General features: G+C 43.0%; 1 protein-coding gene across 1 annotated transcript in view; it reads left to right on the forward strand.

Moving 5' to 3' along the window:
* ZRANB1 (zinc finger RANBP2-type containing 1) overlaps positions 1 to 16,784 on the forward strand; it is a 111,053-nt gene that overhangs the window by 54,486 nt on the left and 39,783 nt on the right. Inside the window, exon 2 of the mRNA XM_073595658.1 lies at positions 11,430 to 12,263. Within this exon, the coding sequence (XP_073451759.1) occupies positions 11,471 to 12,263 (793 nt within the window). The 5' untranslated portion in view covers positions 11,430 to 11,470. The remainder of the gene's footprint in view (positions 1 to 11,429; positions 12,264 to 16,784) is intronic.

Genomic DNA, 16,784 nt, shown 5'->3' on the forward strand with positions numbered 1-16,784 from the left:
ATAAATACAAGTCAGATTTCAGGCATCCCCTGCAACAAAATGTCATTTTTGGTGAGATACTTTAAAGCGGAGGTTTGCTGAAAAAATTAAAAGCCAGCAGCTATAAATACTGCAGCTGCTGACTTTTAATATATGGACACTTACCTGTCCAGGGAGCCCGCGGTGTCGGCAGCCAATCCGTCCTTCGGCTCTGGGCTGCTGCTGCCTCCATCCTCGCTAAGGTAATAAGGAAGTGAAGGCGTGCGGCTTCACTTCCTGGTTCCCTACTGCGCATGCGCGACCTGTGTCTCCCAGAATACAGCGGTGGAGGACGGGGTAGGCGGCGGAAGTGGCGTAGGTCACCGCAATCACCGCAGTGATCTATGCCAGGAAGTGGGAGCAAATACCTGTATTAGACAGGTATCTGCTCCCTCCTCCCCCCTGAAAGGTGCCAATTGACACCGGAGGGGGGGGGGGATCCAAAAAGTGGAAGTTCCATTTTTGGGTGGAACTCCACTTTTAAATAGGAACACGTCTAATGCTGCGTACACATGATTGGAATTTCAGCCCGCAAAAGACCGATGAGAGTTTTTCGACGGAAAATATGACCGTGGGTATGTTCCATCAGACTTTTGCTGGCCGAATTCCAGTCAGTAAAAGATTGAGAGCATGCTCTTCTTCTTTTTTTTTTTTTTTTTTTTTTAAGAAATTTGAGATATTACAAATCGTGAAACATATGAGGTATTTGTGGCAAACAATAGTAAGATATGTGATATCATAAACACAACATGACTTGTGAGTACACAAGGAACAATAAAGTGATATAATAACACAAAAAAAATTAACTTTTGGGGTTAGGAGAAAAAAAAAAAAAAAACGGTGGGGGGCTTCAGTGGATGTTAGAAAGTGGAACTCCCGATCCAACCAGGAAGAGTGATTTCTAATGTGCAAAGACATCATAAAAGTATCTGAGGATGTAAACCTAATTGTTTGACATGTTGTTAGAAACAGCCCGCTCGCTTCACCGAGCGGGCTCACTGTTTCTAATAGCATGTCAAACAACAAGTGCTGCACACTGATAATGCTCTTCCCGCTGATCATACCGACAAGCCGCTCCTTAATGCAGTGTGCTGACAGCTTTCATCCTAAGATAGAGCACTGTTTTGCTTTCATCCACCTCGTTGAGAGTACTGGACTGGGGCTGGACGGGACGCTCCAGAACGACACCCCCGTACTGGGTGGCACCAGGGGCGGGACCCCGTCCCCATTTTCGGCGCCGTTATCAGTGTGATTTCGCCAAAAAGGCCATTTTCGCCCGATATTTTCGGCGGCCGAAATTTCGGTGCATCCCTACCATATATCATGAAATTTAATTGATGTGCCTTTTATGAAACTAGTAAGATTCTCCATATATTCTATATCCGTCTTTTTCAACCAGGGTGCCTTGAGGTTTCTTCAGGGGTGCCTTGGCAAAATGCCTAAAAATGTATTAAATTGTACACAAGCTGGCGTGTGGATGAATCCTTTTTAGTTGCACAAAGCCATGGGTTTTCATTGTCCACCATTACAACTTTCTGGCATCCTAACCAATAATGTCATCCGTTAATGAGGATGTCTGTCGCCTCCACAGCATTTTTGTTTGACCATCCTGTACCCCTCTCTCTCAGTACTGGGGTCACATTAGCTGACTGATGAAGAAAAATGGAGGGAGAAGAGAAACCTTGGGATACTGGTCAGTACCAGTGTGCAAAAGTGTGTTTGCTTTGGAAGAAAAAAACACCTGTAACTTTGGGTGTCCTACATGTGGATGTTTCTGCATTATGTAAAACTATTAGAATAGTTTTTTTACATTTTAGACTGGGGTGCCTTGAGACCATAATTTTAAAGGGTGCCTTGACTGAAAAAAGGTTGAGAAACTGTTCTACATCATGCATTCGACAGAACTACCGTGTTTTATAGTGGGAGGTGAAGAGTATTTCCAAAGAGCTGGGATGTAGGATCGATCGGGCTGCATTAACCAAATGCATAATCACATTTTTGTATTTTGTAAGGAATGTTCTGGTGTAAAAGGTAAAAAAACAGGACCTTTTAATAACCACTTCCGGACCGCCGCACGCCGATATACGTCCTGAGGTAGCAGCTAGCTGCCATAACCCTGATATCCTCTTCTATGGCCGGCGGTCCGGTTTCCGATAATGGTGGTCTCTGCGGCGGATTCGCCACGAGATCACTTGGCGGCGGAGGCGATCGGAACCTCTTCCTTACTGGGTATGGATACGAGTGAGGGGAAGATGGCCCCCACCTGTCTCCATACAATTGCAGGGCGGAAGCGTCGTCAAAATGTCACTTCCACCCATAGCTCTTACGCCCCTTTCACACAATCGTCAAAACTGACAGGCGGACGGGCGCTCCATGTTGGCCTATGGAGCGACGGATGTCACCGGAGACATGTCCGCTGACGTCTGATCCGCAAAAAGCAGAAGGATGGCCCTACGTCCAGATCCGTCGCTGGTGGATCGGGTGAGATCTGATGAAAACAGGCATGCTGTCCGTTTTCATCCGATCCCTCCATAGGCAGCAGCAGCGCCTGACAAGCCCCTCCCCGCTCAGTGAGTAGAGAGGGATCTCTCCGTTGATCTCCGCTGAGCCGGCGGACCGAGGCGGAGTCCGCCTCTTGTGAAAGGGGCCTTAAAGGGACGTTTAAATGACTTTTTTTTGAAAAAAAAGTATGTTTGGGGGTAATTTTTCTAAAAAAAAAAAAAAAAAATGGTTTTAACTTGTAAACAACAAATCTCAAAGAGGCTCGGTCCTTAACTGGTTCATTGCCCTTCTAGCAAGGCCTTGCTGTGCTTGGTCAGGCAGGTGCACTAATAGGTTAGTGTGCACTAAGTTAGAAATGCATCTCCAGTCTCCTTCCTGGCCTTCGTATCTCTTTCATGCACATGACCAGCTGACCGCACTACTGGGGTTTAGTTTTCTCTGCTTCTATTCCCAAACATTGTAATCGGAGAACCTGAAGCTTTTGCTGGACTAGCAACACCTACACACTTCCCTGTATCCTGCTCCAAGGACTTAACTCTGATAGCAAAACACTGCCCGAGGCTCTGCAATGATTCCTGTATGCACTCATTTGTGTTATCTGACATCATAAACAATGATTTGATTTCAGCAGCCTGCCCACCAGCAGCTAAATTTCACTTTCTGGCTACAGAGTGTGACCTGACTGGAACCGTTAAATAGGTTACCTTATTTTCACAGGATGTCGGAGATACAAATGTTATGTCCTGCTATAAGAATGTAAATAAAAAGTGATTCAGTGCTGCACTATATCCAATAGAAGTTTGAAAGAATGAATGAAAAATTAGAGGCGGAGCCAGTAACATAGGTCTTTGTCTTTTAGGCTCCGTTAGTTTGTGTATCTAAATCTACTAGTCCACCCTTGTCCATATGCTATGGAAATGCCCGAAATTTCAAAGGTATTGGGCAGCAGTGATAAACACTATCAATAGCATATGGAACCTCAAATTTACAACTGATCCTAAACTTTGTCTACTGGGCTGGTTAGATGAAGAAAAGTACACACCCCACTCATATACCGCCATCCTTAGGATACTATTCTTAGCCATTTTCTAGCTATCAGTTTCCTTGCTATCTACGACAGCCCCCACACACACAGAATGGATTGCCTCTGTAAATGATTCTCTTATTAGAGAACAACTCGCATACAAACTCAGAGGGAGTCCAAGAAAATCTAAGAATGTGGGATCCCTAGCTGGACACACCTGGTTTAGCTCCACTACATCTAGTTCCCAATAGAGTCCTAGGGGGCAGAACAACAACACCAGCTAACGCACTATCCTAGAATCTAGTATCAAGAGCAATGTGCTAAAGATGAGAGAAGCGGAAGGACATAACGCTTTATATATGCGGTTACTCCAAGAGGGAACACTTATGATGGTGTCGGTGCTCTGCAGAGGATAAAGTTTTTTTAGTTTTACTCAAAGGTTAATACAAGATAACACTGCATATCGCCCCCTGCTGGTTGGGGGATGGCGATGTCCCTGTTCTGCTCTGGGGACCTGGAAGGCCCTGGAGCAGAAAGGGGAATAAAGACATGAGGACACACAACATGTAATGAGACCAAAGAATCACAAACTTAGTTGCCTTGTTATGTATTCATATCTTTATTTCTGGAGGTGCTTTTACAAATATTACTGAAACCTATAGTATGTAAGAACGGCTGGTCATCAACATTTTTACCTTTTGTGTCCTCGCATGCATAGAACGTATTTTGTATAGTGAGATAGAAAAAAGTTTTTTTTTTTTTGATGTTTTTCGTGCGTGTTTACAATAGTTACATAGTTAGTCAGGTTGAAAAAAGACACAAGTCCATCCAGTCCAACCATAAAAAAAAACAAAACAAAACGTACAATCCAATATACCCAATACTATACCCACAGTTGATCCAGAGGAAGGCAAAAAACCCCAGCAGAGCATGCTCCAATTTGCTACAGCAGGGGAAAAAATTCCTTCCTGATCCCAGAGAGGCAATCGGATTTTCCCTGGATCAACTTTACCTATAAATGTCAGTACCCAGTTATATTATGTACATTTAGGAAAGTATCCAGGCCTTTCTTAAAGCAATCTACTGAGCTGGCCAGAACCACCTCTGGAGGGGGTCTATTCCACATTTTCACAGCTCTTACTGTGAAGAAACCTTTCTGTATTTGGAGATGAAATCTCTTTTCCTCCAGTCGTAAAGAGTGCCCCCTTGTCCTCTGTGTTGACCGTAAAGTGAATAACTCAACACCAAGTTCACTATATGGACCCCTTATATATTTAAACATGTTGATCATATCCCCCCTTATTCTCCTCTTCTCAAGAGTGAATAAATTCAGTTCCTCTAATCTTTCCTCATAGCTGAGCTCCCCCATGCCTCTTATCAGTTTGGTTGCCCTTCTCTGCACTTTCTCCAGTTCCCCGATATCCTTTTTGAGAACTGGTGCCCAAAACTGAACTGCATATTCCAGATGAGGTCTTACTAATGATTTGAACAGGGGCAAAATGATATCTCTCTCTCTGGAGTCCATACCTCTCTTAATACAAGAAAGAACTTTGCTCGCTTTGGAAACCGCAGCTTGGCATTGCATGCTATTATTGAGCTTATGATCTACCAAAACCCCCAGATCCTTCTCCACTACAGATTCCCCCAGTTGTACTCCCCCTAGCATGTATGATGCATGCATATTCTTAGCCCCCAAGTGCATAACTTTACATTTCTCAACATTAAACCTCATCTGCCACATAGTCGCCCAATTAGACAGTGCATTGAGGTCAGCTTGTAAATTGGAGACATCCTGTAAGGACATTATTCCACTGCATAGCTTGGTGTCATCTGCAAAGACAGAAATGTTACTTTTGATCCCAGACCCAATATCATTTATAAAGATATTAAAGAGTAAGGGTCCCAGCACTGAACCTTGGGGTACACCACTGATAACCTTAGACCATTCAGAGTAAGAATCATTAACCACTACTCTCTGAATTCTGTCTTTTAGCCAGTTTTCTATCCATTTACAAACTGATATTTCCAAGCCTGTAGACTTTAACTTACACATGAGCCGTGTGTGCTGAACTGTATCAAACGCTTTTGCAAAATCCAAATAAACCACGTCCACAGCCACCCCTCTGTCCAAGGTTTTACTTACCTCTTCATAAAAAGAAATCAGGTTTGTCTGACAACTTCTGTCTTTCATGAACCCATGCTGTCTGTTGCTTAAAATGTTTTTTTCCAGCAAGAACTCGTCTATGTGGTCTTTTATTAAACGCTCCAGTATCTTCCCGACTATAGAAGTTAAACTAACAGGTCTATAGTTACTTGGTAAAGACTTTGATCCCTTTTTAAATATAGGCACCACGTTCGCCCTGCGCCAATCCAGTGGTACCATTCCTGTCATTAATGAGTCCCTAAAAATTAGATACAATGGCTTTGAAATTACAGAGCTCAATTCTTTTAGGATCCGTGGGTGGATGCCATCAGGTCCAGGTGCTTTATCCACCTTTATTCTGTCTAAATATTTCTGGACCATATCCCTTTTAAGCCATTGTGGATCAATAAAAATGATCTGATTTAAAAAAAAAAAAAAAAAAAATCTGCTAGTCCATCTATCCCCCCCCAGTCTGACAATAGTTTGGTCTGCTGTGCTTCTTCATCCACAGTGGAGGCACTCTAATACAAGAGGTGTGTTACTGGCCTGGCATAAGGAAGCAAAGCCCTGCCTCTACCAAGATGGCTGCCTTCACATGGAGGGACGGTGCAGAATGAGGCATGGTTAGTGAGTAATGGGGGAAAAAGCAGCAGAGAGACTTTTAGGAGTTACTGGTGATTAGTTCTTTGCCTTCTGCCTGACTTCTTCAGGCACATCTTTCAGAGTTCAGTTCCTCTTTAAGCAGTTATTCCCCTGCTCCTATTCAAGTCTTTGGAGAACAGAGACAATTAATGCTATGTGATTTAAGGCAGGCTAGACACGGTGCAACCTGTGGTTGCAGGAAAGAAATTTGCACAGTTTCCCCATCAACACAGATGGTGCTGATGAGGGAAATCGGCAATTGTCTTCTCCCGGCGGGGGCAGGTGGAGGAAGCCGTCCCCACCCAGTGAAGACAGTGACTATTGCCAGCAGCTGTAGCAGCCGTCAGCGATAATCACAAGAGAATCCAGCTGGCTTATTGTGCCCAAGTTGAGCGATCAACTTGGTAAATTCAGCCTGCCCATTGTCTGCGACAACTCCTTTTCAGAGCATAAAAATTCTGAAATTGTTTCCTGTTGTCTGGTCTTTGGATTGCTAAATATCACTGTGAGGTAAATTAAACTTGCTGAAGGGATAGAGCACATTATGTCCTCCCCAATAAGTAATGGAAGCAGCCTTTGGGCAGTTCAGGCCCACCAGGACTCTGTGACCATGTAAATGTTACCACCTGACAGGCACACGTTAAAAACATGACTTGCTAATTGTAGTGTCTGACTATTGGACTTTGGATATCTTGCAGGGAACTGTTTTTGAGGCACCTGACTGTCCTCATATGCTTCCCTGAACCGCTGGGACCTTCTGCAGTCTTCTCTCCCACTTGTCTGAGGATGTTATTTGCACAGGCGTGTTGAAGTACCATATCATTCGCTTCAAGAATTAGAAAATTTTTTGTGGTCATTTAAGAGCAGACTGCAAAAAGCTTGCCTCTGATAGTCAGGAAAGTTGCTTGCAGTATTAGGCAATCTACATCAAATCCAAAGGTAGAACGTGCACAATTGGAATATCAGAAAGGCATCATTAAATCTGAGTCCTGTTCTTATACCCTACCAGTTGGTGGTGGAATGGTTTGAGGGCAATAGAGGGTGGCTACTGCTTGGTTTCCCTATTCAGGGACTCCACTTTGCCTTACGTCATAGCTTTTACTTTCCTTGCCCTTCTTCAAAACGCTCCCCCCCCCCCCCCCTTTTTTTTTTTTTATTTATAATCCTGAGGAGTGTTTTTGTCTGCAATTCTCCTTCTGTGGATAATATACAGATGCGTTTACAGCGTTCACCGTTATGGTTTTTATGCACTTGGCAATCGGTTGCTTTGAATCAGATATGTGACTTGCCTGGATGTTTTCCTTTTAGTTATAGCCTCATCGGACAACTTGGGAATGTCCTGTTTAGTGGTTGTAAAGTTAAAGATTACTGCCAGCCCCCCTAGTTTACCAAGCCATGCTACACAGTGTAATTGTTAATATAAAATGATGGCTCTAAATACCTTATTTCAGATCGTTTATGTTCGGTCATGTGACCTCCGGCCGCTCTCCTCCCCGATCTAAAAGCTACAGTGGGAGGGGCTGAGATACCCCTGACTTCAGCCAGGAGGTCATGTGACCGCTGTGCTATCTGCTCAGCCCATCCCGCTGTAGCACTTAGATTGGGGGAGGAGAGCAGCTTGCTGTCACGTGACCAAATGATCTGAAAGAAGGTATTTAGAGGCAAAATTTTATACAAACATTTACACTGTAGTATAGCTTGGTAGAGCAGAGGGACTGGCAGTAATCCTTCTCAGACTTTACTGCCACCTACTAATAGTGGCAGGAGGGGATGGGCAGGAAAGGAGGGGGAGAGTGACTGCGGGCTGAAGGAGGCATGTAAACTGACCACGGTATAGTGATTTAGCAGCCATGATTTCCATGGTCAGTTTACATAGGGTGACACAGGAACGGACAGGATTAGCCAGGTTTTTTACAGCATAGAAAGAGACCGATTAGACAGCACAAGCGCTATGCTGTTTGACCTGATATAAGAGAACAGGAGCTCCTTATTTTTGGGGTTACAACCTCTTTAAGCTTGTGAATGTCCATTTTTCTTTTTCTGTTTTTGAAGATTGTGTTTGGGCTTACAGTTTAGGATGTGGAAAATCTTTAAAATCTCTTTATGGGGCCTATTACGATCATGCAAGGTAGTGCCAGTATTACTGCTGTTTGTACACATTGCAGGCCTGCTTTCTGCAAGCTGGGTATTTAAAGCAGAGAATCTGCTGTACAAGTACATTGTGACATAGTACATCAGAATAAGAAACTATTTTGGGATTAATCAGTCTTGACCTATTTCTGTGCAAAAATTTAAACCATGTGCTTAAAGTTCAACCCAGCTGTTAAAAGGGTTGTGACAGGGGTGACTAGTGAGTGTACTGGAGCTCTGGAAGAAACCGAAAATGGTTAACATTGTTCTCCCGGCAAACAAAGCATTTCCCTTCCAGTACATAGACTGGGATCTAGTGTGCTTGCTTATAGCGAGAGTTTGAATAGAATTGATGAGCAATTGAATGTTTTTTGTTTTTTTTTTTTAAATGAAGAAAATGCCATTCCGGGCTCTCACTTGTGCCAGTTGCATGACCAAAAGCCAAGGCAAAGCTCTGCTGAGGGTAAGGATCATATATGTAATGGGATCAAAATGCCTAAAATTGTAGTAGTCTCTGGCACTAGAGCATGGAGCAGCATTCTCCAAGAAAAAAGCTTTTCAGACCACCTATAATTTGTTCATTCTTCGTAGTTAAGGTGGTTCTAAAGCCTTAAAGTGATACTTCTTTCTTTCTTCTTTCTTCTTTCTTCTTTCTTTCTTCTTTCTTCTTTCTTCTTTCTTCTTTCTTCTTTCTTCTTTCTTCTTTCTTCTTCTTTCTTCTTTCTTCTTTCTTCTTCTTTCTTCTTTCTTCTTTCTTCTTCTTTCTTCTTTCTTCTTTCTTCTTTCTTCTTTCTTCTTTCTTCTTTCTTCTTTCTTCTTTCTTCTTTCTTCTTTCTTCTTTCTTTTTTCTTTTTTCTTCTTTCTTCTTTCTTCTTTCTTCTTTCTTCTTTCTTCTTTCTTCTTTCTTTTTTCTTTTTTCTTCTTTCTTCTTCCATGCTCTGTGCAATAGTTTTTTGCACAAAGCAGCCTTCATCCTCCTCCTTCTGAAGCCCCCTGTTGGCGCTCCAGGCTCCTCCTCTTCAGTAAATGCCCCCATGGAAAGCTGCTTTCCATGGGAGCTCCCATGCGTGCTTGCTTCTGAGTCGCCCTGTCTGCGTCTATTGGCAGAGCGGGCAGCTCGGCTTGGCCCCGAACGCTCGGCAAAGCATTTGCTTGACAATGGCTCCCACTGCTGTCAGTCTGCCCAGGGAGGAGGAAGACAGTGGAGAGAGCTGTAGCTCTCGTGCAAATCGCTGGATTGGGCTCAGGCAAGTATGTGGGGGGGGGGGGGGTGGAATTCTGTAGCACAGAAGGTTCTGTAGGTTTTTATCCTGCAGCTATAGAATGCATTAAGGTGGAAGGTGCTTCTATGCTCCAGAATCCCCCCCCCTTATTCTTACCTGTGCTTGTTCCGATCCAGCAATGTGCACAAGAGCAGCAGCTCTCCACAGTTTTCCTCCTCCCTGGGCAGATTGATAGCAGCGGAAGCCATTGGCTCCCGCCTCTGTCAATCTCATGCTGTGCCAGGCGGGGCCGCCCACTCTGTGTCAATGGATGCAGACGGTTTGGCTCGGCAGCCCCCTCGGAAAACCTAAGAGGAGGAGCCTGGAATGCCGGCATGGGATCACAGAAGAGGATTTGGGCTAATCTGTGCGAAACCATTACACAGTGCTGGTAGGTATGACTGGTTTGTTTTACTAAAAAAAAAATGAAGCTTTATTGCTTCAAGTTCTTCATTGTAAGTTCTATTCTGTATTGTAGTATGTAGAGTTGAGATGGGAAGGTGTATTAGAACAGAGCCGAGAAATATGCCAAGCAGTTGTACTGCTGGAGAACACAAAAAAGAAGCAGCTGGGTTCCTTGGCCCACTAAACGACCTATGGGTGAAATCTTACCTATGGTGGACTGATGCTAAAGCTGTATTGCATACTTTAGCTTGGCACTTGTACCTGCATACCGGTCATTGATCAGACTCTCTTGATGTGGCTTGTCAGAATATAAATTGCAGGATATTGTTTTGGGGAAAAAAGTGACGTAACGGCCCTGTAAGAAGAAAGTTATAAGAAAAAAAAAATGTAATTGTATTTTGGCAACTCAATTTTTGTTGTTTTTAAACCTAAGCTTAGTAAGCTAACTTTAGACTCCCCAGAGTTTGTTTTTGGATTGTTTAACAGAGATCTTCACTGGATAACTTTTTTATAATTTTGGTGACAAAGTCCAGACTCCTTCAGACAAAAAGCACATTTTTTGCCTTTGCCCTGGTTGGATGCTGTTCTAGGATTTGTTCCCTCTGTTTCTGGCAGAGCTCTAATCATTCTTGCAATGTTTTGGCCATTGCGTTATTCGCAGACATCCATGTAGTCTGTTTTCTTTGGAATGCTTCTGGGACACCTACTGAAAAATGTCATAGTTTATAAACGTCATCTTGCCATAGGGCTGTGACAGCATGGGACATGCATTATGAACCTACACAAGTCTTTTTACAGAACATCTTTTTACATTTTAGCTCTCTCATGTACCAAGGAACTTGCAGCAGGGACTCCTGTGACACTTTAGCTACTCTTTGCTTTTTTTCTTTTTTTTTTTTTTCTTTTTTAGGAAACCTGTCCTGAGAATTACATTTTGAATATAGAATAAATACATATACAAAGTATAAACCTGTTATGCTTGCCTGCTCTGTGCAATGGTATCGCACAGAGCAGCCCATTACCACCACCTCTGGGGTGTGTTGCCAAACCAGGCCATGTGCATCCATAGACGCACACAGGCAAGTCAGCTCCACCCTCTCCTCAGATTAAAGTCCCCCAGCTGCCAGTGTGAAAGAGCCCTTGGTACTTGTGGTGGTTGTTGTTGTTGTTGTTGTTTTGTTTTTTTTGTGTGTGGCCTGGACTGTGATCATCCTTTAGGGAACATCCTTTATGCGTAGCACTCGGCGTGAAAAGCTTTTTATACTATTTTCTAATGAATTTTTTTTTTTCCCCCTCTCTCCAGCTTCCTGACAGATACAGACGTCAATCCTTGGGAGTGTCACGATGACGGAGCATGGCATAAAGTGGTCTTGCGAATATTGTACTTATGAGAATTGGCCGTCTGCTATCAAGTGTACCATGTGTCGTGCTCAGAGACCCAGTGGTGCTATAATCACAGAGGAGCCCTTTAAAAGTAGCAGTTCTAATGTGGGTACCATAGAGAGAAGTGGTGGGAGTCCCTTAATTTGCCCAGATTCCAGTGCCCGGCCACGTGTGAAGTCCTCATTTAGCATGGAAAATAGCAGTAAGTGGTCCTGTCACTTGTGCACCTACCTGAACTGGCCCAGAGCCATCCGATGCACTCAGTGTTTGTCACAGCGTAGGACACGTAGCCCAACAGAATCTCCCCAATCCTCCGGATCGGGGTTGAGGTCTATACCTGGCCCCATTGACCCATGTGAGGAATACAACGACCGCAATAAACTGAATATTAAAGGTCAACATTGGATTTGCTCTGCTTGCACATATGAGAACTCTGCCAAAGCAAAGAAATGTGTCGTGTGCGATCATCCTACTCCTAACAACATGGACGCTATAGAGCTGGCTGACACCGATAAGGCTTCCTCCATTATTAATGAGCAGGACAGAGCTCGCTGGAGAGGGGGCTGCAGTAGTGGCAACGGCCAGCGCCGTTCTCCACCCATGTCTAAACGGGATTCTGAGATGGACTTCCAAAGAATTGAACTGGCTGGGGCAGTGGGCAGCAAGGATGAGCTGGAACTGGACCTCAAAAAGTTAAAGCAAATCAAAAATCGTATGAGGAAGACTGACTGGCTGTTTCTGAATGCGTGTGTGGGTAAGTGGTTTCCTCTTGGGCATATTTTTAACAATCCACTGTAATGTCATAAACCCATTGAGTGTAACGTGCTCTAAACTATAGACAACAACATGCGATTTATTATTGCATTTTAAAGGGCTAATCTATGCAAAGTCCTTCTTTCATTTTGTGTACGAGTCGAATCATCCATCTGCTTGTATCTTCCGAGGACCCCAGCAGAGAGGCATCTGCACGTGAACTCACAGCTCTGCTTATCTGTAGGCCTTATGGGACTCTGCAGCTCCACCTATTGGTTTTTATTTTTTTAACTGCTTGCCACCCACCCATAGTAGTTGTACTGTGAGCGGGCAGCATCCCCAGGCTGGGTGACTTGCCTGTATGTCGCAGCCTTTTGACATGGAAATTTATAGATGGGCAACTCCTATCTTCATATTGATTAGTGGTTCCAAATTATTAACTACTGCAGTAGGGAACAGACACAAAAGATACGCTCAGCATCTTTCCAAATAACTGTTCTGCTTTATTATGATGCAATTGAAGGTTTTTATACACATGATTACGTACTTATCACATTAATATTACAGTTGTACATTTATGGTAACAAGGGGCGTAACATAGGCAGACTAATTCTAATCGGGACTTGAAAGAATGCAAACATGTACTGAAAACATTATTAGTGCCATATGTACAGTGTGCAATTGAAGGTTTTTATACACATGATTACGTAGGTACCACATTATTATTACAGTTGTATGTTTATGGTAACAAGGGGCGTAACATAGGCAGACTAATTCTAATCGGGACTTGAAAAAATGTAAACATGTAACGAAAACATTAGTGCCGTGTGCACAGTGAGGGCAGCGTGCAATACATACAAAATAGAATACAATTATATACAGAATTTACAAATTTCCTTTACACTTTCTTCTAGGTTCAGTTGATTGGACACAGCACAAGTTTGGCAGCTGATTTTGGCCAAAGTCAGCTGATCTACTGTGGCCAATCATACAGAGTTCTGTGTTTGCAGAAACTCAGAATTGTGTATTGCAAACAGCGATCTGGCTGTTTTCAGAAAGGAAAAAAATGGTAAAGTAAAAGCAGCACGCAATACACACATTGTACTGGGAGTCTCTAATAAACTGTATTAGGTAAGGTCTGAAAGGAAACGGGAAAAGTGACCTGGGGTGTGCCAAAGGTCAAGTGGTCAGTATGCCTAAAAGGGAGCTTACCCAAGTAGAAGTAAAAGAGAAGAAATGGCAAGAAAAAAGGGGAAGGGTGGTTGGGACACGAGAGAAACGTGGTGGATGGCACAGTGGTGTAGTGGGGAGCACTCTCGCATAGCAGTAAAAAGCGGTCGCTGGTTCGTATCCCAACCACGACACTACCTGCCTGGAGTTTGCATGATCTCCCTGTGCCTGCGTGGGTTTCCTCCGGGTACTCCGGTTTCCTCCCACACTCCAAAGACATGCTGGTATGTTAATTAGCTTCTGTCCAAAATTGGCCCTAGTATGTGAGTTGGGGACCTTGGATTGTGGGCTCCTTGAGGGTAGGGACCAATGTGAGTGTGCAATGTATGTGTGGAGTGCTGCGTAAATTGACAGTGCTATATGGGTACCTTAAATAAAAAATTGGGATAATTGTAGACACGCACCCACACTCTCAAGTTGAACTGGATGGACTGGTGTCTTTATTCAACCTTACTAACTATGTAAACCGGAGGCAAGGAGGATAGAGGGCGGGTTTAAATAAATCCCGACGACTCCTACAAAATCAGGCTGACCTGCGGTCAGCCTTCCATTTTATACATTGTTAGGCACACAGTTAACCCTTTGCCCCTAGATGTCATCCGTACAGTGACAGTGTACAGTTTTAGCACTGATCACTGTGTTACTGTCACTATTGATGTCTGTGTACCTCCCAACCAACATCAGCTGGCCAACCACACTATCCTAGTATCACTGTAATTCGTTGATTATTACCAGTATAGCATCATAGCTGTGTAAATTCCAGTGTGTATATATACATAGTTTGTGGACTTTCTCCCAAACCAATTAATATGCACTTATTGAGATTTTTATATTTACCAGAGACATCTAGCAGAATACATTTTGGCCTAAATTTTATGAATTCTTTATTTTTTGGATAGATTTTAAAGTAGAAATTTTTTTTTTTATTTATCAAGTTTTGTTGTTTTGTTTTTTTTTTCGTTTTTAGATAATAAAAAATAAACCCAGCGGTGGTCAAATGCCACCAAAAGTAAGCTTTGTGTGGAAAAAAAATAAGATTTAATTTTCATACAGCGTTGCATTACCGCGCAATTGTCAAAGTAGAGTCGTTCTGAATGACAAAAAATGCCAATTTGTCGGAGTCGTCAGGATATAGTTTGTGGACTTTCTCCCAAACCAATTAATATGCAGGGGGTAAAACCGTCCGGAGCTCATTCCTGAAAGTACAGAAAGCTTCCATGATCGGGCTTTCCCAAGACTTGAGCTCTGAATTAAAGGGCTCGGTGATTGTTTAACCCTTTCAACACAGGTAACTTTTACCCCCTTCCTGCCCAAACCAATTTTCAGCTTTCAGAGCTGTCACACTTTGACAATTGCGCGGTCTTGCAACGCTTCACCCATATGACATTTTTATAATATTTTTTTCACACCAATAGATTATAAAATTTTGCAAATCTTTCTTCATAAATTTAGGCCAAACTGTTTTCTGCTACATTTCCTTGGTGAAAATAACCCAAATCGATGTATATTTAGTCTGTAGGAAAGTAGTCCACAAACTATGGTGTGTGTGTATAGATCTAGATCTCTGAAAATTGATCAATCCTGATGTACTGACACCCTTTGTCATTTCTTGAGGTCCGAAAATGGCAGAACAGTACACATATCCCCCAAATAACCCCTTTTTGGAAAGTAGGCAGTCCAAGGTATTTACTGAGAGGTATGGCTTGTAATTTTTTGTCACAATTTTTTTGAAAAAAGACTGAAAAATGTTTTTGTTTTTTTTACCATGTACCAGAGCAAAACAGTGTTACCATAGTAACATTGTACTACTCTGGGGAAGTGATCATTATGATTGTCTTATACCAGTGAGTTTCACTGGTATCGGCAAGCATTTTTACTAAATGAAATGGATTCATTCAGTGTTTACTATTTTGTGGTAAGCTGTGATTTTGCTAAGGCCAGTCACATGGTACATATGGGCTGTGATTGGCCCTGTCTGTACCATGTGACCAATTGCAGAGATTGACACAATAGTACACAATGAATAGCATGAAGTGATTCATTGTGTACCATTTTCATGTGATCTGCTGTGATTGGTCACATCGATCACATGACGTTGGCAGCGGCTGGTACACTGATCAGTCACCTGCTGTCGGGTGGACACAGCAGATGACAGATCCCGCTGGAGTGTGGCCCATTTCGGGAAGACGTAATATGGCAGGAACTGGTTAAAACACTGTTTGCAGAGGTAACCGAAAAGGTTGTCTTGACAATTGTCTGAATTTTTTATTTACCTATGATTCCCCAAAGACCGCTCATTAGAAATGTGTACTAACAGGTATTTAGAATTCTGCTTTGTGCAGTTTGTTTACTTCCTATGGTTCACACTTGCGGTTCACACTCGCTTCGAAGCTGACATCTCTGAACGACGACTTCTTCACGGCTTGCATACAACTTTACCAGAAGTCCATGCAAGTTGTGTTGAAGTTGCCCCAAAGTAGTGCAGGAACCTCTTCAAGTCGGAGCGACTTGAGTCACCGATTAGAACGGTTCCATTGCAGTTATTGGGGCACAACTTGTCATGTGACAAAGGCTAAAGAAGATCACACCTACTGTCCAATGATATAAATACAAGTTTTTGCTTTGCTTACACTCTAAAGTGCATTTAAACCCAAGAACCAAAACTGTAATATATTGCAGCTTTAGTATGGTGGACACATTTGTTTCCTTTTTCGTAGGGTGTCAAGACTCCCTTAATATAATGTATTCATGGAGGAACAGCGTTGTCCTCCTAGGACCGGTATACAGAACACCCTCTCCTTCTCATCTTCCCCATAACCTAGGGAGGAAGAGTCCATAGGATAGCTTGTAACTATAACAGTGTGGCACAGGCAGAGAGCCCAAGAAGGTATCAACTGACCATGGTTTCTGGCAAAATGAGCAGGGTTTTTTTTTTTTTTTTTTTTTTTTTTTATATTTTAATGGTATATTTAACAGGTCAAAAGGGATCAAATTAGAAGGTTTTACACTACCTCTCCCTGCACTCCCCACCCCCTGCTGCTCCAGCTTTCATTCAGCTAGCATTAAGGGCAGCAATGGCGTACCCCCCCCAATTCAGTCAATTAGCAGATTCGTTTACTTAGGCTCGCTATACATTAGATTTCTCTTGCTCGGTTTGCAGACTGAACAAGTCGATTTGAATAGGTTTCTCAGTTCAGCATGTATGGAGGAAAGTGGACTTCCGGCTATTGTATCAAGCTGCCACGGCTGCTTGAGGACTCTGAACAGTGACGGCATCTGATGGCCCCCTGGG

The sequence above is a fragment of the Aquarana catesbeiana genome, linkage group LG08 (assembly GCF_042186555.1).
Source record: "Aquarana catesbeiana isolate 2022-GZ linkage group LG08, ASM4218655v1, whole genome shotgun sequence".
NCBI lineage: Eukaryota > Metazoa > Chordata > Amphibia > Anura > Ranidae > Aquarana > Aquarana catesbeiana.